Below are 22,829 nucleotides of genomic sequence, written 5' to 3'. Positions count from 1 at the left end.
CTAGAGTGCAGGAAGTGAAGCATACTTGAGCTGATGGGTCTCATTTTGTTCTGTGCATTAACAGCTTGAAGTCATCAATCCCTGCTTTATTCCCATAAATCACTTTCCGGAGGCTTGATCTTGCCACAGGGAACAATGAGATCTGTCACCACGTCTACAATTATACTGTAACAAACAGCAAAAAAACCAAAAGATCATCATGCCTTCATGAAAAGAAAACCCACTGATTAATGAAGTCCACCTGACAGACTGATTCTGTTATATAAAGGATGTAATTATACAGTTTTGAAGGAATTTGCACATTTCAAATTTAGTCTTCTATTCAGCCTGGAGATGTAATCGCCCCTGGTTGTTGTTTTTGTGTCTGTTAAACTGATGCAAAGTCACGCTGGAGTCAAAAGTACTGCGTGCATACTCTCACAGATTCTTTAGCAGTGACTGGGTGCATCAGCTACAGGTGAATATCACCTTACGGCAATTCAAAAGTAAATCTATTGCAACGTTAATTTTTAAACTGTGTTTCAGACTGTTTCACTAATGGAATTTTCCAAGCTGGAAACGCAACAAAACCCAGGTTGTTGGTCCTGGTTATGATTATTTAAGATTGGCAATGGTTAAAACAAGAGTGTGCAGTGGTAGACACTGCTGTACATCCTGCCTGTTGGTGTGCAGGGTGCTTCTGCTGGAGCCCAGTACAAGAGGCCATTTAGCTTTTTATGTCTAAGAGCTTCTCGGCAAGCGTTCACATTTCTCTGCAGTTGCTTTGCTTATGTTGCCGTGACGATGCGTTTTAAGTACCGTGCAGTTTTCTGACATTAACTCAAAGCCTGATTGTGGACGTCTTAGAAGTGTAGACTTATACTTCGCCGCCATTGTGCAGGTGCTTCAGCACATTTTAATTTATAATATCTCAAGTGGGGAAACGCCACACGAACCAACTCAAACAAAAATAATGGCTGTTTTTAAATGACGGTTTCACCCTGTGATGGCAGGAGTCTGTTGCTGTGTTGAGTGGGAGTGGCTGCGGGCTCGGTGAGGGGAAAAATAACCTCAAATTTGAGCCCTGTCGCTTCAGGGCCGGAGACAAGCAGAGACGGGTGGGTGTGAAAAGGGGGAGGGAGGCGGGGTCACCCTGGCTGACAGCAGAATCTGTCCTGTCTCGGGGCAAGCCACCTGCTTCCTTCAGCCCACTGGTTCTGCGCTGGCCGAGATCAAATTAGTCAGCTTATCAAGGAAGAAAAAGTGAAGTGAAGAAATGGACAGAGGCAGACGGCTAAATATCGTCGTTCTGTCCTCGAAACGCAGCTTCAGTCAAGAATGCTTGAACCCGTGCGTTTGGTTGATAAATATGCATTAACACCTTTAAGCTGACAAAAATGGCATTAAATGAACTAAACACCAGTTCAAACATAAGATTCTTACTGTTGTGATAAGCACAGGATTCCTCTCTTGTTCATTAACCGAGGACTTCAACGCGTAAACAAGGACATTAGCTAAAGTTTTCCCGACAAATTAGTTTTACTTGAAATCAAACATTTTGATTCAGATTCATTCTGTTTGATTGTGTAAAGAAGACATAAAAGTAACATGAAAGCGACATGGAAACCCCCAAGTTGCACATGAAATGAAAGCACAGTATCTTTTCATTGCAGCACATTAAGGCTTAATAGGTGATTCGAGGTGTTAAAAGAATCTGTTTTTTTCAGGCGATCCCGTGCAGTGGTGATGAATGCTTATCGTGTGTGACTCTTTAGCTCACCCACTGAAATCAGCCACTTTAACTCCTCTCCCTTGAAGGCTTCTGTCCCCCCCCCCCCCCCGATTGGCTGCCTCTCACAAACAGATGCTTTGAACAGCAAGTGGGTGGGGCTTTAAGATATCCCCTCTCTTTGAACTTGCATGCATCCAATAGTAGATCAAACCAAGCATTTAGAGCTGAGGCCTGAGCTGTTGTGCACAAACGTTTCAACTTTGACTAAGTTTAATATGATATTAATGTTAAAAAAAATGCTTCATAGGCTTCATGCTTAGTCAGTACTAATAAAAAAAAGTTTCTTACTAACTATTCATGATGTGCTGGGAAGCATCATCAGTGAGCCTGGGTTCACTGGGGAGTTTCTGTGGCTCAACTTCACTCCCAGCCTTGTCCTAAAGCCGTGCCGTGCCGTGCCGTGCCATTCTCATTTGCTGTTAGCGACGGGTAAAGGGGAGGGTGATCTGCTGCCTGGTGACGTTACCTGGATCCGAGGCTACAGGTGCTACCGGGAGGGACAGAGGTCTGTGGGTTGTGTCCTGGCATTCCTGTGCGCTGCTCTCGTCTCTCCTTGTCCTGACATTTCACTCTGACCCGGTGGATTTTCTGGCACACTTGGCCGCAGATAAATCTTGTTTCATGGGTCATGGATATTTTTTCTTCTTTAAATCAATTCTAGGTAAATGTCCAGTTTACCTCTGTACCCTTCTCTGTCCCAGCTATACAAGTTATGCCTCTCGAAATGGTTGTTTTTTGATGAGTTCGGACAGATCTGGGAAATCGGCATTTTCTTACAACACTCCTGGGACATGGAGTTATTAAACCATGCCTCTATTAGCAAAATTAAAAGCAGATGTGCAGTGAAGGAGACTTGTAGGTGTTTCTTTTGAGAAGCCACTGAATTTTTAAGAATTTAGTCATGGGTGTTTTTATATTGTGTATTATTTTGTCGATCTCATGTTTTATTTGTAGCACTTTTGGGACGTTTGTCTTTTCTTGTAAAGGAACCTTTGATCTCAATGGGACTTGCCAGTAAAATAAAGGTTAGAGATCTCACCCAAACCCAAGTCAGCTGGAACTGGCTGTGCCACTGAACTGAGCTGGATGAGCAGATAAGAGAATGGATGGAGAACGCAGCTATTTACATACACTCATCTATTGAGGAGTGCAAATAAAAAAAATTCTCAACAACTTCCATTTGTGTGCTGCACTTCCACATTAAGAGTTTGGCAGCCAGTGCACTGTGCACCTCTTTGATCACGTGCCTGCGGCAGCTGAGGTTGATGATGGGCTTGAATCCCTGAGCCTGCTGTGCTGCTTCCCTGCATCAGCTGTCTCTACTCAACTGGAAGTAAGAAAGCATCCAAAGAAGGCAAAAAAAGCAAAAGGGAATAATGAAGACATAGAGTGAACACTTACAGTGGGGCAAAAAAGTATTTAGTCAGCCACCGATTGTGCAAGTTCCCCCACTTAAAATGATGACAGAGGTCAGTAATTTGCACCAGAGGTACACTTCAACTGTGAGAGACAGAATGTGAAAAAAAAATCCATGAATCCACATGGTAGGATTTGTAAAGAATTTATTCGTAAATCAGGGTGGAAAATAAGTATTTGGTCACCTCAAACAAGGAAAATCTCTGGCTCTCACAGACCTGTAACGTCTTCTGTAAGAAGCTTTTCTGTCCCCCACTCGTTACCTGTATGAATGGCACCTGTTTGAACTCATCATCTGTATAAAAGACACCTGTCCACAGCCTCAAACAGTCAGACTCCAAACTCTGCCATGGCCAAGACCAAAGAGCTTTCGAAGGACACCAGGAAAAGTATTGTAGACCTGCACCAGACTGGGAAGAGTGAATCTACAATAGGCAAGCAGCTTGGTGTGAAAAAATCAACTGTGGGAGCAATCATCAGAAAATGGAAGACATACAAGACCACTGATAATCTCCCTCGATCTGGGGCTCCACGCAAGATCTCATCCCGTGGGGTCAAAATGATCATGAGAACGGTGAGCAAAGATCCCAGAACCACACGGGGGGACCTGGTGAATGACCTGCAGAGAGCTGGGACCAAAGTAACAAAGGTCACCATCAGTAACACACTACAACGGCAGGGAATCAAATCCCGCAGTGCCAGACGTGTTCCGCTGCTGAAGCCAGTGCATGTCCAGGCCCGTCTGAAGTTTGCCAGAGAGCACATGGATGATACAGCAGAGGATTGGGAGAATGTCATGTGGTCAGATGAAACCAAAGTAGAACTTTTTGGTATAAACTCAACTCGTCGTGTTTGGAGGAAGAAGAATACTGAGTTGCATCCCAAGAACACCATACCTACTGTGAAGCATGGGGGTGGAAACATCATGCTATGGGGCTGTTTTTCTGCCAAGGGGACAGGACGACTGATCCGTGTTAAGGACAGAATGAATGGGGCCATGTATCGTGAGATTTTGAGCCAAAACCTCCTTCCATCAGTGAGAACTTTGAAGATGAAACGAGGCTGGGTCTTCCAACATGACAATGATCCAAAACACACCGCCCGGGCAACAAAGGAGTGGCTCCGTAAGAAGCATTTGAAAGTCCTGGAGTGGCCTAGCCAGTCTCCAGACCTCAACTCCATAGAAAATCTGTGGCGGGAGTTGAAAGTCCGTGTTGCTCGGCGACAGCCCCAAAACATCACTGCTCTCGAGAAGATCTGCATGGAGGAATGGGCCAAAATACCAGCTACTGTGTGTGCAAACCTGGTAAAGACCTATAGTAAACGTTTGACCTCTGTTATTGCCAACAAAGGTTATGTTACAAAGTATTGAGTTGTATTTTTGTTATTGACCAAATACTTATTTTCCACCCTGATTTACGAATAAATTCTTTACAAATCCTACCATGTGGATTCATGGATTTTTTTTTTCACATTCTGTCTCTCACAGTTGAAGTGTACCTCTGGTGCAAATTACTGACCTCTGTCATCATTTTAGGTGGGGGAACTTGCACAATCGGTGGCTGACTAAATACTTTTTTGCCCCACTGTATCTTTTTTTTGTCTTACAAATGTGGAGGGGGGTGGGGGAAGAGGTTATATTGAGAAATAAAATTTGAGATTCTCTTTTTTTTGGTTGTTTTTCCCTAAAGGGTAACATTAATTTGGCATGGAATTTTGACTGGGGCTAAAGTTTTGTCCAGCGCCAAAAAAGAAAGGATTTTAAGTAGATGGGGTGGAAAGGCTGGATGTAGAGGGGAAAGGGAAAAAAGGGTGAACGTGAATTGAAGGAGGAAACTTGTTAAACCAAAGGAATTTGAGCAGTGCCAGTGCAGTGTGACTGTGTAGAACTAGCATCCAGAACAAGGTGTGGAAACTCAAAGAGTGTGTTTGAGAGGCTCAAAGAAAAAGAGAAGTGTGCACTCGTGTGTATTTATGCCTGTCTGCTAACAATATGTGAGTTTGCATGTTTTCTAAGAAGCTCTCCTGGCAGCCATTTGATGGGCCAGTGAACCGTGCTGTGCATGGTTTGAGCCACCTGTCTCGCACACACACCCACACACACACATCTCCGACCAGATATGGAAAACAAAGTATTTGAGATGTGTTAGACATGCCCCATTTTTAATTTCCCCCAAAGAGCCTGTGTTGTAGCCGGATGCAGCCGTTACAGTAGACACGGGCAAAGTTTACGCTCACACCTCAGCGCCAAAGTTTTAGCGTTTCCGATTACAGCTCCAGTAATGTGACTGGTAATCACGCTGTCATTGTAATGATAACACACGAGTGTGGGAGCACCTCTCTGTTTGCTTCCTGGGCTTCAACCCCTCTCCTCTCTGTGGCATAAATCACGCAGTCACTGCCGGTAAGCTGGCCAGGCAGAGCGCGTTTGTCCCCCTAATCCCTCAATCTCTCTGTCACACAGACACGCCAAGTTGAAGCGATGTCCCACTGCTACTTTACCCGAGTGGTCCTGTTTGTGTTTTTAAGCCTTCTCATTTATGATGACAGGTGTCACAATAAACACATTTTTCTCTTGTCATTCCTCGTCTGACGAGTAAAAATCGTTCTACTCTGGTACTCTGACCTTTGTGTTTTCCATTATCTTTCATACTTTCCCCTGTATAGAACCTTCTGTACAGCGACTTTCAGATTGTAACAGGACAACTGGAAACACCTAAACCGACAGATGAAAGCAGTAGAAGGGTTCGCCCAGACAAACCCAGGGAAGCAATTTGCCGTCTGCTAGCTCTTTACATTGGGATTGATTGAAGGTGAGATTTAAAGGACAGTAGCTGACAAAAACAGTGATGAAGCATGCCATTTCACATTACGGACATCACAGTAATATAGCGCTTGTGACACTTGTGATTAATCCACAATGTGAAATGATTTCTCTGAGCCTGCCTCCTGGGACATTGAAGCGGTTAGTGTCAGCCACAGAAGTGCTGCTGAGGATTCGGTGTCTTGTTTAAAGTCACCGAAGCTAAATTGGAGTAATCTGTTTGAAGACGGGCCGCTTTGACTGTTTCCACAAACTGTGGTGCTGAAAAAGCCCAAAGCATATGTTAGGCATCAAAGGGATGAAAGGATATTTTAGAATAATTATGTGCCGTTAATGCTGGGAAATGAGACAGTTTCTTGTTTTTCCTTCCTGTTTCACAAACCCTCTGGAACAGGGGATTCAAACAGAAGGTCCGGGGGCCAAAATCGACCCAGAGGGGACTCCAGTCCGGCCCACTGGGCAGCTCACAAACAATGTGAGAGAAGATCTAAATTTTTTGGGCTTCTAAGTGTAGTTTTCACAAGTTTTTCAGCTTTACTACTGATAAAGACCTCCCCCATGGCCATTTATATTACAGCAAAGTAATTAGTAATAGTTAAATGACAGAAATGTTCCTGTTTTTTCACTAATATAGAAAGTTCTTAATGTACAATAATGAAAAAATTAAGAAAAAGCTTTGTTTTATTATTACAGGACAGTCGTATCGATGAGAAATCAGAACTTTTACTGCAATCTGTTTCTTACAATTTATGCCCAAAAAGTTACAGTGACAGATTTCTTTGATGTACCAGAGCGGCATCTCTTTGTTATGCAGAAAAGTAGATAACCCCTTTAAAAGAAGATATCAATGGTCCAGCCCATTCGAGGTTAAAGTGGGCCGTATGTGGCCCACAGTGTACAATGAGTATGACATACCTGCTATAGAAACTACTGACTGGATCGACTAGTCTGCTGGTTTGATGCTCCTGGTTGTATGAGATGTTAAAATGGGAAGGTATGCCTGTAAGCCTACACCCTGTTCACGGCACACAATAGATAAGCAACAACATTTACTCGTATCTTGGCGAGCACCAGTTTGAGTAGCTTGAAATGAACGTCATGTAGATTGATCTGCGGTGATGGGCGGTGTGCTTCATTTTGTGCCGGAGCTGTTGATCAGCGAACGCAGCTGGAACATACAGAGTGCGGTGCCCACAGGTGTGTAGATGATTATCAGCTGTTTCAGGTGGTGCTTGTCATTTCATTTTCCCTTTAATAGTATTCAGACGGCGCTGCTATCAAATTCTTTATCTAGCTCTTTCTCTCAGGGCACTTTGCTTTAATGCTCCACCAAGTGTACACCCACACATGCACTTACTGATTTGGCCGTGGGCTTGAAGCAAGTGCTGGGTACTGACTGGACTTGCTGGAAATGTCAGCGTTTTAAAGTGTTCAAACATGCACAGGGAACATTACAGCGCTGATTGAAGTGGATGGCATGTTTTGTTGGATGTAAAGAAACTGGTTGACTTTGTTGATCTTTGTAGTAGTAGTAAGAAGAAGAACACAGTGTAGCTGAGTGGGACTGTTAAAATCAGGATTATTTGTGGCTAGCAGCTGAAAAGTTTGGTTTTAGGTGACTTTGCGTCTTTGTTGTGCCGTTTAATTTTAAACTGTAGAGTCGAACTAAAATGTACACTGAAGTATATCGCACAGAAACTCACAACATTGAAATAAAGTGTAACTGATGAGAGAGCCCACTACAGCAGTCCAACAGAACACTGTTAGACTTTCAACATGACATTTCAGAAATGATGTGGAAACCTTTGCAAGTGTATCAGTTTTCTTTGTCACTCCTTTTGCTGCTATTCTTCTTTTCAGACAGTACAATATGGAAAATTTGCTAGAGGTGTTTTTCTTTTGTTGGTGATACGTTTATATTGAGGACGTCACCAGAAAACGCAATAGTGCTTCTTTTTTTGTTTGGATTTTTGTTCTTTTTTTTGGTAGTCTGTAGGCAGTGTATGCTCTAGGACAGAAATTCTTTATGAATGGAATCTGTCCTTACTCACGTCAACCACTGGAAAAACTACAAAAAGATGACGCCTAGTCCAGCTGCTGTGATGTCTCCGACCCATGTTGTTGTAAGAAGGGCAATAACAACTTGATATGGAGGTACTTTGCATCGTTATCTTGAAATACATGTCATCAGTTTTTTTTAAGACCGATGGCATTTTTGTTGTGAAATCAACCATGTTCTTAGGCATGGGTGTCAAACATGAGGCCCGGGGGTCGTTAAGGAGGAATATATATACATACATACATGATTAAAGTAAGATGATAATTAATGTAGCTAACTGTGTAGTAATGTTAGGATGGTTGCCAAGTAACCTACTAACAATTCAGTTTGTGCCCATATTAAGATTTCAAATAAACCATAACCATGTCAGGGAGTTTTAAACAACTTTTTAATAAAATAGTTTATATTTAACTACATGAGATAATTGTCTTGCTTTGACTTTGAGCTTGGAATTGAGAATTATGTATTTCCACTGTACCCACTACTACATTTTTTTGGCATGGTGATATGGTAAAATAGTAAATGGACCGGTACATTTATAGTGTTTTTCTACTTTATTTCAGCACTTAAAGTGCTTTCTTACAATGAGCTTAATTAAGTGTCCTTTTAGAGTGCTTTTAATCCAACATTCACACACTCATCAGAGGCAACTTGGGGCTCAGTACCTTGCCCAAGGATACGTTGAACTGCAGAATAGTAGACAACTCGCTCTATTTCTTGAGTCGCTCTGTATCCCAGTAACTGGACTAACATAAATGAAGATAAGAAGGATTATTTTTAATACTTGGATGCAAATATGCTTGAACTTTGGAACCCTAGGAGATGACAAAATACAGAGTTTTCTCCTTGAAGAGCATCTGCCAGGCATCTAAAGTGAGAAGAGTCGGGCCAGTAGATTCACTTCCAAGCTAAACCATGTTTAGTTTCAGCTGTGATTCTTTCTGCCTCCAATTATCTGTACAGGCTCAATTAGGCGGAGGGCAGGTGACCGTCTCAGCCATTTGACATTTTGTTAGTTTGCCTTGAGAAGACCTTGGCTTTATTTTACAGTATGCTTTAGTTCACTATTCATCTGTGCCATGAAGTGCTTTCCTGTTAGTTTAACAACATTTGAAATAATCTGAGCAGCATTCCTTTATATGCTTAAGAATCCACCCTGCTACCCAGTTCCATTGGAAGTCGTGCATGGACATGTCATTACACTGTGTGTCCACAGACTTTGGATCACAAGCCTTTCCTCTCCTTTTCCATATTCTTCTCTTCACATCATGTGGGAACAATTCATGGTTTAATTTGCTCAAAGGGTCTTGTTCCAGAAGTGGGGAAAAAATCAAAATGAGTCTTTCTGTTCTTGAGGATTACTAGTGATTTCCATATTGAGGTAAACCATCTCTATTCACTAGGGCTGTCCTGAATGCCATGTTTGAGCTCTGATGAAGTAATAATAATAATAATAATGATGATAATCAACAGGGAATAGTCAAAGCTTCCTCGCTAAAAATCTAACAGCAGATGGACTCTGATATGCGCATCCAATTGCCGAGCACACACTGAATAGCCCAAAGGCGGGCAGTTTAATAAGGAATTCTATTTTGTCTTGCATTCTTGATGAAGTGCAAGACAAAAAATATTGAAATTGTGAATCCTCCATTAGACAGAATAATACAAATTTATTCAGCCGTACTGCCAATCCGGTCTGTAGGTTTACCTGTCTGTGTCTCTGTACTGAGCCCAGTGGCTGTTTTGAAACACGTACAGAAGTGCTAATTAGAAAGCTGTTGAAATAGCGTAGTGGGACTCTCAATGAAACAAAGAGCAACATTATTGAACAGCATGATTGGAAGTAGAGATCATTAAAACATGGAATGTAAAAGGAAATGGGGTGAAACAAACTGGAATTTCATAAAATAAAAAAAGGAGCAGCCTGGTGTGCTCAACTGGTAAATTGTACGGCTAAGACGGGAGGCTGGATTGTTTGTGCTCCTAAAAATAGTCTTTAAATGTCTTGTGATGTGCCAGTGCTGTGAGAAACAAACTTTCAGCTCAATTTAAGTACAGAATAGCAGAGGGCCATGCAATAAAATGGCTTTGGAGAAAGATGGTCACTGAGTGGTGTAATTTAGCCATGTCTCAGTGTCACAAAGTGCACCGCAGTGTCTGACCGTACGCTGTCCAGAGCAGTAACTACTAATGAATAACTTTTACATTTCACAGGATGCGGAGGCAAAGAAAAAGTCCCGTGTTTTTGTTACTTGTCATTTTTCTTCATCACATACACAGGGGTATTTCTAGCTTCAAGTTGGTGTTCCTCTTAATATAAGAGCTCTGCTTTTTTGTCAGAAACACGCCATTAATGCCAGACAAAGACCAAAAAGAGTAGAAGAAAAGCAACAATTGTGAGACAGAGCTTTAAGTGAATAGAAACATGCAAGCACTTAAACAAAGGACAAAGAAGTAGAGCTTTGGGAATCATTTGTTGAAATGATGACATATTTAGGTGGCTTTCCTGTTGAATTCCATGTTTATCTTGTTATTTAATTGCTTGTAACCGGTGTTGTAATGATATGCTTGTGTGTTGGCATTGTAATGCAAGAAAAAACAAAAAAAAATCTTTGTTTACCAGCTCGTTTTTGACTATAATTGAGTCCCTTGAAAGCATGATGCAGTCTTCATTTCCTGACAGCTGACGAAATATGCCGATGTGTATTTTTCCACTGCATTTTCTAAAATACAATTTTATTTTTGTCAATTCTAATGAAGCAAACTCTCTTAATATGCTTAAGAAAAGGATATTTTTTAATTTCACAGTACAAACAGAAATAATCAAACAAGTTTAATTTGTTTAATTATTTAATTTCAGGTAGATTTTTTTACCCTTCAGTGTACTTTCAGAATAATGCTGCCAATACCCTGAAACCACTTCTGTCTTAAGCAAGACAGCTGAATCACCAAAAGTCCAAAGCAAAATACCTCTTTGTATATAGATTTTTATATCTCTCTTTGGCTCTTTCCCCCCTCTCTGTGATTATAGCTCGCTCTGCACTGATTTTAAGGGTGAGTGAGCTGACCCTCTGTGTGGGCTGCCTTGCATGGCCTTCGCTGATATAAAACATGGCTGTTCTGTGTGCACGAGTGGGCTGTTAGAAGGGTAGAAAGAAAGAAGACTGTACACATTAGAAAGCCTAATCACCTCCGTCGTTGTTTGACTGAACATTGATGCGATAAATGAAAGTGGAAATGTTTTCTATGAAGTGTCTGTCCACCTGACCTCCCACAAATGCCAAAGCTACATTCGCTCTAGTGCGAGTATTGTATTAAAGAGAGCTCCAGTGTTATAATTATGCAAAGGTGATTTCTTTGTTTTCTGTCTTTCAATGGAAGCACAAAAACTAACCAGCATTAAATGACAGGAAAGGAGAGCACGGCGTATAGGCAGCATTAGCAAAATAAAGAGCTGCTGTGTCCTTACAAATGCTTATCAATTCATGAAAGACTGTTGCCACTTTTGTGTTGTTGTTCATGCTCAAGCCCTTCTAAAAACCAGCTTTTATTGTTGACTATGCGTTTGAAAAAAACTGGGTAGGAACATAAAAAGTAGAGGGAGAGAATACCTCCACGTTTATGTAGTGCCTCAGTATTGCTGCTCTTGGACAGGTATGATAGTGACTAAATCCACAAGGGTGCTTGTTGCATATCTTTAAAAGAAAAAATCAGTAAACTCTATCAGGAAGGCTAACAGAGTCAGCCGTGGACAGCAGAGGCTGTAACGTATTGTGCTATGATCTTTTTTTCTCTTTTACTTACCTTTATTACATCCTAGCACTAAAAAGACAAATAACACATTTTGCTGGAGAGTGGAATCTGCTTTTGTACTTTAGTATTAGTTTGTGCCCCTTGTGTAGTTGGATAGAGTGCTGATCTTTGTATTAGCCCAACACCAGATAGAATCATTTCTTTTTTAAGAACTCCCAAAAATAATAATAATAATAAACTTTATTTATAAAGCACACTTAAAAACCAAGGGTATTCCAAGGCGCTTAACAAGTAACATAGAGAATAAAAGGAAGATAATAGAAATAGGATGAAAGCAACTACTAGGTATTCAAGCAGGTAGCTGTCACTGATACATAGGAAAGCAACAGGTACAGAGCAAAGAAGAAATTAAATGAGCATAAAAGTGCATGATATAAAATCATGAAAGAAATATTAACTAGAAGGAAAGGCAAGATTGAATAAGTGGGTTTTTAGTCGTGATTTGAACAGTGCAATGGAATCAGATGCGCGGATGTCGAGAGGAAGGGTATTCCACAGTACCGGGGCAGCCAGAGCAAACGCACGGTCACCCCGGGACTTCAGCTGAGATCTAGGTTGGGTCAGAAGTAGTTGAGTGGCAGATCTAAGTGTTCTAGCAGGAGCATGTGGTTTGAGAAGTTCACTAAGATAACTCGGCGCTGATTTAATAATAGTTTTGAATGTAGGAGTAATATTTTAAATTGAATATGGTACTTTATGGGAAGTCAATGCAAGCTAGCTAGAACAGGAGTAATAGGGCAAAATTTCCTGGTACCAGTAAAGAGGCGGGCTGCTGCATTTTGGATTGTTTGCAGTCTAAGAAGAAGAGAAGAGGGAAGACCGTAGTACAAGGAGTTACAATAATCCAACCTGGAGGTCACAAAAGCGTGAATAAGCTTCTCCAGGTCCTCATGCGGAACATAATGCCCAGCCTTAGAGATAAGGCGCAGTTGGGGGAAGCTAGATATCACTACAGCAGACACTTGCTTATCGAGTTTTGAGCGAGCTATCCAGCAGTACACCCAAGTTACTGACATAGTAACAGGAAGAGCTAGCAAAGGAACCCAGAGCAGCACAGAGTTGGGCACGAGGGATTTTACTGTTAAAAACCACAATCTCAGTCTTCTTATCATTTAAAACAAGAGAATTACTCAGGAACCATTCTTTGACCTCCCGCATGCGTTCTTGAAAGTAGTGCAGGGACACAGCAAGGTCATCAGTAAGTTCAAAATAGATCTGTATGTCATCAGCGTAACAGTGGAAGGCGATATTGTATTCTTCAAAGATTGCGCCTAGAGGGAGCAAATACAATGAGAAGAGAATAGGGCCTAAAACTGGTCCTTGAGGCACACCACAACAGACCGGAGCGGAGGAAGAGGAGAAGGTGCCCAAGTTAACTGAGAAGGATCTATCAGCGAGATATGATTTAAACCAGTCGAGGGCAGTGCCTCTAATACCCACAATGTGCTCAAGTCTTAGTAATAAAATGTTATGGTCCACCATATCAAAGGCTGAAGAGAGGTCCAGTAAAACTAGGACCATAGAGCATCCAGTATCAGTGATTACAAGAATATCATTAAGAACTCTAACCAACGCTGTTTCAGTGCTATGCAATGGCTTAACAGCAGATTGAAATTTCTCAGCAATATTGTTTGTGTCCAAGTACGCCTGGAGCTGGGAGAGAACTAGTCTCTCCAGGATCTTGGACAAGAACGAAAGCTTAGATATCGGTCTGTAGTTTGAAAGGTCATAACAGTCAGTTTCTTTTTTTAAGAATCGGGTGGACTACAGCATGCTTAAAAGTCAAAGGAACACAGCCTGAGAGCAAGGAAAAGTTCATAAGAAATAGGATACTGGGTCTGATTACATCAAAACAGTCCTTAGCTATGCGAGATGGAAGAATGTCAAGCACAGTATTAGTATTATTCATTTGAACAACACAAAAAACAACAATTACCTGTTTAAAAAAACAAATCAGTGCAAATATGGAAACTTCCCATCAAAGACATTTTTGCAGAGAAGTTTGTTCGATTGAAAAGTGAGTTTCAAGTAATCATGCTGACATTATCAGGGTTTTTTAAAGGGTGTAAGTGCTGTCTGAGCTCTTAGTTATTTTGAAAATTTGCGTTATTTTTAGTTGTTTTGTACCATTATCCCCACAACTTTGTTCAAAGCTTTGCTTTTGCTTTCTTGTGCAGCATCCATTCTTTCAGTTTCACCAGAAAAGCACAACATTAAATGAAAAAAGCTTTACTTCTGCTTATGCAAAGAATAAATCTTCATCTGTGGAGTAAAGGAGATTTTTTTTTTAATGGGGTTTCAGTTTATTTCAGTTGTTGGTATAACTAAGTTGTGTTAACATTGAGCCCTGTATCAATTATGACATTAGACTATATAATTATATATGACAAAAATTTACCTTTATCTGAGTCAATAGCTGTTACTAGACTAGAGTAGAGAAAGATGATGAGCATCTGTCACATGCTAATAATGCAAAGGTTTCTCTCACAGTTTGTGTATTGGAATGTAATAGCTTACTTTTCCATTTAAGATAGAACCTTTTTTCCCTTGTATATTCACTGCTTAAGTCTTTCATTGTGTTTGCATTTATTCTGATATTTTTCCAAAACAGTTTTTTAAGATCATTGTGGTTTACTGATACTACTTTGATTATTGTATAATCAAGAGTTTTGTAGTTTTTTTTCTCTATTCTTTTTACATTAATGACTTCTACCATTCTGTTTGACCAAATTGTCCCTTACTTTTTTTATAGGAAGTCCATGAAATTCTGAAAGAATATGAACTGAAGTACTGCTTTGTGGACCGCAACAAAGGAACAGGTAAAACTCAACTCTAACCTGACATACACACAAAGTCACACTTGTGTACTTGTGCTATTGAAGATCCTAACCACCTTAGGCTACGTTCACACTGCAGGCGAAAGCGCATCAAATCCGATTTTTTTACCCTATGCGACCCATATCCGATCATGGTATGACAGTGTGAACGGCACAAATCCGATATTTTCAAATCCGATCTGGGTCACTTTCGTATGTGGTACTGAATCCGATACATATCCGATGTTTTAGAAAGCGACTGCTGTTTGAACGGTCAAGTCGCATTAAATCCGTCCTTTACGTCACTGACACAAGACAGATGCCAATTATCAGCGCCCGATAAGACATCGCGAACGCTTCCTGGCCATCCAGTGTAGATGTCAGTGAAACTGTTAGGAAGACAACGTTGGAGAAACGTAAACATTTTATTTGTACTGTATAATCTGCAGATTCTGACAGAAATCTGCAACTATCCTTTGAAGCACCGCTCCTCTCTAAAACAATAAGCAATAAGAGTAATTATTAGTTTATCTACATTATTATGTAAATAACAAAATAACTTAAAGCAAAAATTGGGAAACGTGAAGTCCAAAGTCTTTATATTAAGGGCCATCAGTCAAACAATACTGTTTGCTCTGGGTTCAAACAGAGCGCCTTGTGTGTGACGTCTTCTTTTGCGCATGCGGGCCGCTTTGAGCGTTCACACTAGAGCGCGTTTGCTGTCGCATTTTATTTTTAGTGTGAACACGCAGACAAAAAAAAATCAAATTTGATCAAAAAATCGGAATTGAGCATCAAGACCTGCAGTGTGAACGTAGCCTTAGTTATCCCCTAATAATAACCACCCCAACTCAATGCTTAACTCTAACCTGTCCCTTAACTGCTATTTCAGGATGTAATGGGTGATGAAATTGTCCTGTGGCTGAAATTGTAAATGTTCATGTAAATGTACATGTACCCTAAACACACAGCTATCCCATATCTGTCACGGGTAATTTGTATTTATAGTTAGAATACACAACAGATGTGAGTACACCCCAGTGCATTATCACCAAAATATCAAATTTTGAAACTTGTATCACCTGTCACAGTGTAACTTTAACGCTTGCAAGTTCATTTCCAGAGTGTGTATTCTTGTGTAAAATGAAAAATTTATAGTTTAGATATACTTTTAAAAAATGACATGATCTCATTTCATCTGTCAATAAGATTTGAATATATAATTTGTTTCAACATCTCACGTCCTTTATTCTGTTGACTGAGTCAGTATTTTTTTTTCTGGAGAGATCTCGCTACTTTTCAGAGATCTTGGATGTGTGTTGCTCTTGGTTTCACATAAAAATACCTCAAAGGTGTTTGATTGGATTCAAGCCAGGCGAGATATTTTTCCAGGTCAGAGTTCTTACCTTCAGTCTTCTCTGACTGTGTCAGTGTGTTTTGAATCGTTATCTTGCTGGAACATTCTTCTTCTGCCAGAATTGTGGAGACTGGAAACCATCTTGTCAGATAGTATTTTGGTATATCCACAGACATTCACGCCGCCATCTATAAATGTCATCTACCCAACACCTTTTGCACTCAAGCAGCCCATGTCATTGCAAACCTACCGCTGTGCCTCACTATTGTGACTGTTTTTCACTATTGTAGTCCTGACCAAATTTATGCCAAAAATCCTGGACAAGTGTATCTTGGTCTCAGTGTGCTCCCAGTGTATTCTCAGTACCCATCAGGCTTCTTTTTATTTCTTAGAAAACATTAATCCTTTGGTTTTGTGCCAGAGAACCTGGGTTTCTTTCTTGAATGCCATCCCTAGTGTCTGGCTTTATTCACGGTCCATGGAACTGTCACAAAAAGTTCACTGATATCCGCTGATAACCTACATGTGAAGTCTACAGCGCTCGCCATCTGTATTCCACAACTAGATTGTACATTACAGTATTTATAGCATCATGATAGGACGACGTCAATGCAGCAGCCCTGTTTAGTTGTACTTTGAGTTATTCCCTGACTATTGATTGTTAAACAATCATTTGTCTGGAAAGCCTTTTCCATATGAGCCGTGGAGTTTGCACATTCTCCTTGTGCCTTGCATGGATTCTCCCCAGTTAGTTTCTGCTTCTTCCTACACTTCAAACAAATGCTTGTTAGATTGATCTGTGATTATAAACTGGCCATAGGTGTGAATGGGAGCATCAGTGATTGTGTCTCTCTGTGTTAGCCCTGTGATAGCTCTGGCAACCTGTCCAGGGTGTACCCCAGTGAGAGCTGTGATAGGCACCAACCCTCCCTGCAGTCAAGAACATTCATGGATATCTGATTTCAGCAACTGAACTAACTAGTTCTGTTTCACAGGTTTACGTGTGTGTGTGGGTGTAGGGGTGTGTGCGTGTGTTAAACTTGAAAACAAGCTTGGGGATTGTCCATAGATTAGTTGCTATTACTATCATTCAGTTAATGATTTGGGGTTTTTATGTTCAAAACTGTTATTTTACCAAGTATTAACTGATTAAACCTCAACCACTACATGTCTAACTTAACCAAAGTATTATATATTTCTTGCATATGTTAGCAGTTTCTATCACAATTCAAATTCCTCCTGCTGTTTTAAAGCTGAGCTTCTTGTAATGACAATTTTCCACATTAAGTCCTCATAAGTCAGGAAATATGAGAGGACCTTCAACACACACACACACACACACACACACACACACACACACACACACACACACACACACACACACACACACACACACACACACACGACCCTCTGCCCTTAGAGTGTGTCCCTTTCCAGGGAAATCTTCCATAGTGGCTATATTTAGTCGCAGCAGTCAGCCAAGCACCTGAAACAAAACACTTTTGGAAAGTCGAGCGGAGCTGTAAACAGCTGAGATATCAAAGCACCAGCCTGTCCAAAAGGTTAATGGTGTTTCAGAGCAAATGAGAGCCTGATGAAACACAGGCTCTCATCGGACCAGCGGCCACTGCACTGTACTAATTAGGGCGCTGCGGTAGTGTTAGGCACTGATGAGGTGGGAGGAGCGGAATAAGAATTAAGCATCAGAGGCTGTTTTAGGTAAAGTTTAAGTTTTCTTAAAAAAACACAGTGATGTTACCAGTGGCAACCATGTCCTCCCCCCCCCCCCCCCATTTTCTTTCTTTCTTTCTCTCTCTGCCGTTCCTTCTGTCACACTGCCGCCTGCCATTCTCATGGTCTGTGTTTTCCATTAACCCAACACTTTCACCCTTCCTCCTTTTTCTCTTCTCCGTCGCTTTCTCCTTCACTGAAGCACCACTCAGTTTTATTTCAAGAGCTTACTGCAGTAATTTCACAACATAATGTGGGAACTTTTCGTTGTATCAATATTGCATTAGCTGATTGAATTAAGAAGGAGAATATTTTCAGGAGCATTAACACACAGCCTCACAGAGCTCTGCTGAGGGCCCCAGGTGAAAGTAAGGTTGCAAGCTTTGTTTTTTCCTCAACATCTTTTCCCAGGTAATATTGTCATCAATTTTTATTAAGCACTCAACAGTGCTACATTGCAGAAAAGGTGTGGCAGGTGAGGAGGTTGCTCCAAGGAAGGAGCAAGGAGTTTTCCTCAAGACATTATTTTTCCTGCGTTAGCTTTGTTTTAGCTTGAAGCTGGTCAAAAAAGTGTGGTTTGCTTTTTTTAATTTGTCAGAGAAGCGGGATTTCTGTAGTGACTGAGTGAACGTGTGGTGAAATTCACATTGTGATACATTTAGATATTAGTATGTGAGAACAAAGGCTCGCTGTATTTCCATTGCTGTTTCTAATGTTTTTCAAATTTGAGCCTTTTCTCCCTAAACTTTAAAGAAAAAAATGGCACATATGAAGCACCTAATAGTATATCACATGTCATTTTTAGCTCATTGGCCAAAGGAGTCTGAGCTACTATGTCACTGATGTTCTTGTACATCATATTTGGATAGGTCAGTTTGTGATGTGGGTCAGAGCAGCAGTCTCCTTGAAAGTTCAATCTTTGCATTTCTGACACTGCCTGAATTTTTCCAGCCGGTTCTTTTCTATGTACCAGGGATCTTTAGTGGACGTCCCACTGTGGGGTTGTCTGTTCAGTGAAACACAAAAACGGTAGCGTAAGTTTGTTAGTGGAAGAAGGTTTGTAGTGTGACCTATCGGTTGTATATTAATATTCCCATTCATGAGCGGTTTCATTTGTATTTCTGTTTAAATGTGCTCTATCTTTCGTGTAGGTTTTATCTTCTAAGCTATTCTGTGTTGTCATATTTATGTCATTGAGCATTTATGCTTTGTTTTTTGAAGAGGCACCCGGACTCGTTAACTACGAAGCCGTGCTGTTGTAATAGATGCCGTATGCAGTTTAGCATTTTCTTGCTGAAATATGCATCGTGCATGTACTGTTTAGCACCTATGGTCCCTTTCCACATGTGCAAGCTGGCGCTCCCTTAGGAACGTATCCACTTACTGACCATCAGAGATGCAGGCTTTTGAACTGAGCGCTGATAACAGGCTGGACGGTCTCTCTCCTCTTTAGTTCAGATGATGGGTTGTTAATGTTTTCCATTTGGATTCATTCCACTTTAAATGAGGTTTGGCCCATTTTGGTGACGTTTCTGAATCATGTTCACATATGGCTTGTTCTGTGAATAATCTGCTTTAACCTGCATGACAGAAGCATGTCTGTTTTTAATTCAGCGTACACAAAGATTTCTCTTTTTGCAGAACATTATTTGGACATTTTTCCATGATTTGTAGATGCTAATTTAAGATGAAGCCCAGCCAGTCTACCTCTCTAAGATGCTCTTTACATGTTACTGAAGTGTTGTCACTTTACCTAATTAGTTGCAAAATGTTCTTCCAGCTGTTTCCTTTTAGTACTATTTACTTTTCCAACCTTTTGTTGCCCCTGTTCAAATCTTTTTGACACGTGCCGTATACTGCCGTGATATTAAAAATGAGTCGTGAAATAGTCAGATGTCTTAATTTAAACATTTGATATGCTTTGTGTTTTCTGTTGTGAATAGAATATAAGTCAACGAGGTCTGCAAATCGTTGCATTCTGTTTTTATTTACATTTTTGCACAATGTCCCAAGATTTTATGGAACTGGGGATGTTCTCAGATTATAACTTGGACATTAGGCCTAACCACTGTTAGTCATGAAACCAATGAATCTCTTGTAAATGTTTTCTTTTTCATTCCCTGAGTCCTGCTGAGCCTGGCTGTTGGTGTGTCTTTGTGTTTCGTGTTGTAGTAGACAAGCCTCCACAGCTTAAACCTTGTTATTCTGCCCATTAACTCTGTAATCTTATTGAAATAAGTACAAATGGGGTTGTTGTAGGTGGACTGCAGCCTCAGCAGACAGGCTAGAAAATGCTTCCTGAGCTCGTGTTAGTGTGTCCGTGCGTGTTCAGTTAGAGGTGTGGAGGATTGATTTCAAGCCACTGTAGCATTTACCCAGTGTGTGAGTGTGTGTGTGTCTGAGTGTGTGTGCTGAAGGACTGAATATTTTGCTGTGATCCATGTAACTCCCTGGCTTGTCGCCTTGTCACTTAAGCTGAACGCACACGTCCATTTAGCTCCTGTAGTTTTGTGCTGGTGTGCGCATGCTTTTGCGGTGACGCACTGTTTACATGTCTGCATATGTTTAGTGTGTGTCATAACAAATGGACTGCTGTGTTTTATAGTGAGAGTAATGTTGGTCTTGCGTGTATCTGTTTTTGTGTTTTGGTTGCTCAGACTTGCCAGCCATTTGGATCAGTTTTCATGGCAGCTGGATAACATCACACCAACCGAGTGTTTACAGTCTGACTCACCCTCTCCTTCCTCTCTCTCTCTCTTTTGCTCCCTTCCCTGTGTCTCTCTTTCACCTACACTCTCTTCAATCTCACAGCTTAGAAAGAATAACAAGATTTTGCTCCTCTTTTCTTTCTTTTTTTCTGTGCTGCAGTGGTTGATGATGTCAAGGTGAAAGGGAGGAAATGTCACAAAGTTAAGGTTCAAGTTCCGAATCCTCCGCACTCTTAGTGACACGTGGTAGTGTATACATTAGTTTCATCAGCTTTCAGTTGAGAGAGGATCGTAAACTCATCAGCAGTTTGGATCTGTAGAAACCAACAATGTAACTGCAGCTGAAAGTATAACAAAGATACTCACTGTTGTTGATTTTTACTTTCATGCCTCTCATAAAGCCTCTGCATGTGTGCGCGTGTCTATTTACTGTCTCTTTATGGGAATGAAACTTGTAGAGCTCAAGTGCAGCCCTCATTTTCCGACAGCCCGAATCCTCCTATCGTTGGTGAAACAATATATTTTGATGTTGAGGGTTTTACATGCCAACAACTTATTATGTACTTGGTATAAGTTGTTAATAGCATTTTAATCAATGGCAAAGGTTAAAATATCATTAGTACAGTCTAAATATCTAGAGAGCATATCAATATGCTTTCAGATGTGTGGCTACATCGGGCGGTCGTGGCTCAAGAGTTGGGAGGTCGCCTTGTAATCGGAAGGTTGCCGGTTCGAGCCCCGGCTTGGACAGTCTCGGTCGTTGTGTCCTTGGGCAAGACACTTCACCCGTTGCCTACTGGTGGTGGTCAGAGGGCCCGGTGGCGCCAGTGTCCGGCAGCCTCGCCTCTGTCAGTGCGCCCCAGGGTGGCTGTGGCTACAATGTAGCTTACCATCACCAGTGTATGAATGTGTGCGTGAATGGGTGGATGACTGGATATGTAAAGCACTTTGGGGTCCTTAGGGACTAGTAAAGCGCTATATAAATACAGGCCATTTACCATTTACCATGACTGGTAATCGGCGTGGACTGGTGACCAGTCCAGGGCCTACCCTGCCTCTGGCCTTTTGACACGTGACTCCAGCCATGCTACAATCCTGATTTGAGAAGCTGAGTAAGGAACTGGATAGATGGATCTTATATTCAGTTGTATTTTCATGTTAAAAATGTAAATGTGTTATGTGATTGCCAATATAAAATAGGGTTCTTGGAACTGGATTTTACAAGCTGATAACCACTTTGCATGAGGAGACACGTAAGTGGTAATAGACTCAGTATTATCTATGTTGTAGACTTTGCGGAAATTAGTCAGTGACCTGTGTTCACTCTCTATTTAAGATAGAAAACCATTAAAATAATGAAAAAAACACAAAATTGAAAAAACAAATTACATCTCATGAGAGTCCACTGTACACATGAAGGGCTCCTGTGGGTGAATCATTGTGGCAGCTTCCTTGCTAGTTCAGTATTTTATTATTTTGGCTTGCCAAAAAAAAAAAAAAAAAACTATACATCTATATATTTGAAAGGGTACTCAGAAGGGCACCAGAACCTCTCGCCATAAGAACAGTTTCTTCCCCTCTGCTGTTGGACACATGAACAATAACCATATGACTGTACCCGCCACTAACACATGACCCTACGCTGTGTTCACTGCATCATTCTATGTTTGGCACTGATCACCACCTGCACTCATGTATATATCTTTCCACGTAGCACTTTTAATTCTTATCCCTACTTTTATTTTTTTCCATGTCTATTTAAGTGCTATTTATGACAGCATGTTTGCACTGAAGCACCGCAGCAATTTCCTAATGTTGTAAACCTGCTCAACATTTGGCAATAAAACCCATTCTGATTCTGATTCTGATTCTGAATGACATTTACAGTAGTTAAAAGAATATAGACAGAAATAATGTGCTTACTTTCCAACTGAAATTACTGAAATAATGATTTTAAAATAAATATTTTTGATGAGTGTAGTGCTGTACTTTGGAGACGGACTGAAGGTGAGGGGGTGATGGACCTCACCCCAACGGGTTGCAGCAGATGGCCCCGCCCCTCCCTGAGCCTGGTTCTGCTGGAGGTTTCTTCCTGTTAAAAGGGAGTTTTTCCTTCCCACTGTCGCCAAAGTGCTTGCTCATAGGGGGCCACATGATTGTTGGGTTGTTCTCTGTATGTATTATTGTAGGGTGTACCTTACAATGTAAAGCGCCTTGAGGCGACGGTTGTTGAGATTTGGCGATATATAAATAAAACTGAATTGAATTGAAGGTGCACGCTATAATCAGTCTTGGCTCCTGCTGGTCCTGAGTCAAGACCAGCCAGGCTAAGTA

General features: G+C 41.0%; 1 protein-coding gene across 2 annotated transcripts in view; it reads left to right on the top strand.

The window, feature by feature from the left end:
• Positions 1-22,829, top strand: part of raver2 (ribonucleoprotein, PTB-binding 2) — a 93,893-nt gene that overhangs the window by 8,231 nt on the left and 62,833 nt on the right. For both annotated transcript variants that reach the window (XM_082511902.1, XM_082511903.1), the window contains exon 3: positions 14,636-14,702. In XM_082511902.1, the coding sequence (XP_082368028.1) occupies positions 14,636-14,702 (67 nt within the window). The remainder of the gene's footprint in view (positions 1-14,635; positions 14,703-22,829) is intronic.

This window comes from Aulonocara stuartgranti, assembly GCF_965226115.1.
Source record: "Aulonocara stuartgranti genome assembly, chromosome: 17".
In the NCBI taxonomy this organism is placed as follows: Eukaryota; Metazoa; Chordata; class Actinopteri; order Cichliformes; family Cichlidae; genus Aulonocara; species Aulonocara stuartgranti.
This window is presented reverse-complemented; position numbering and strand designations above follow the sequence as displayed.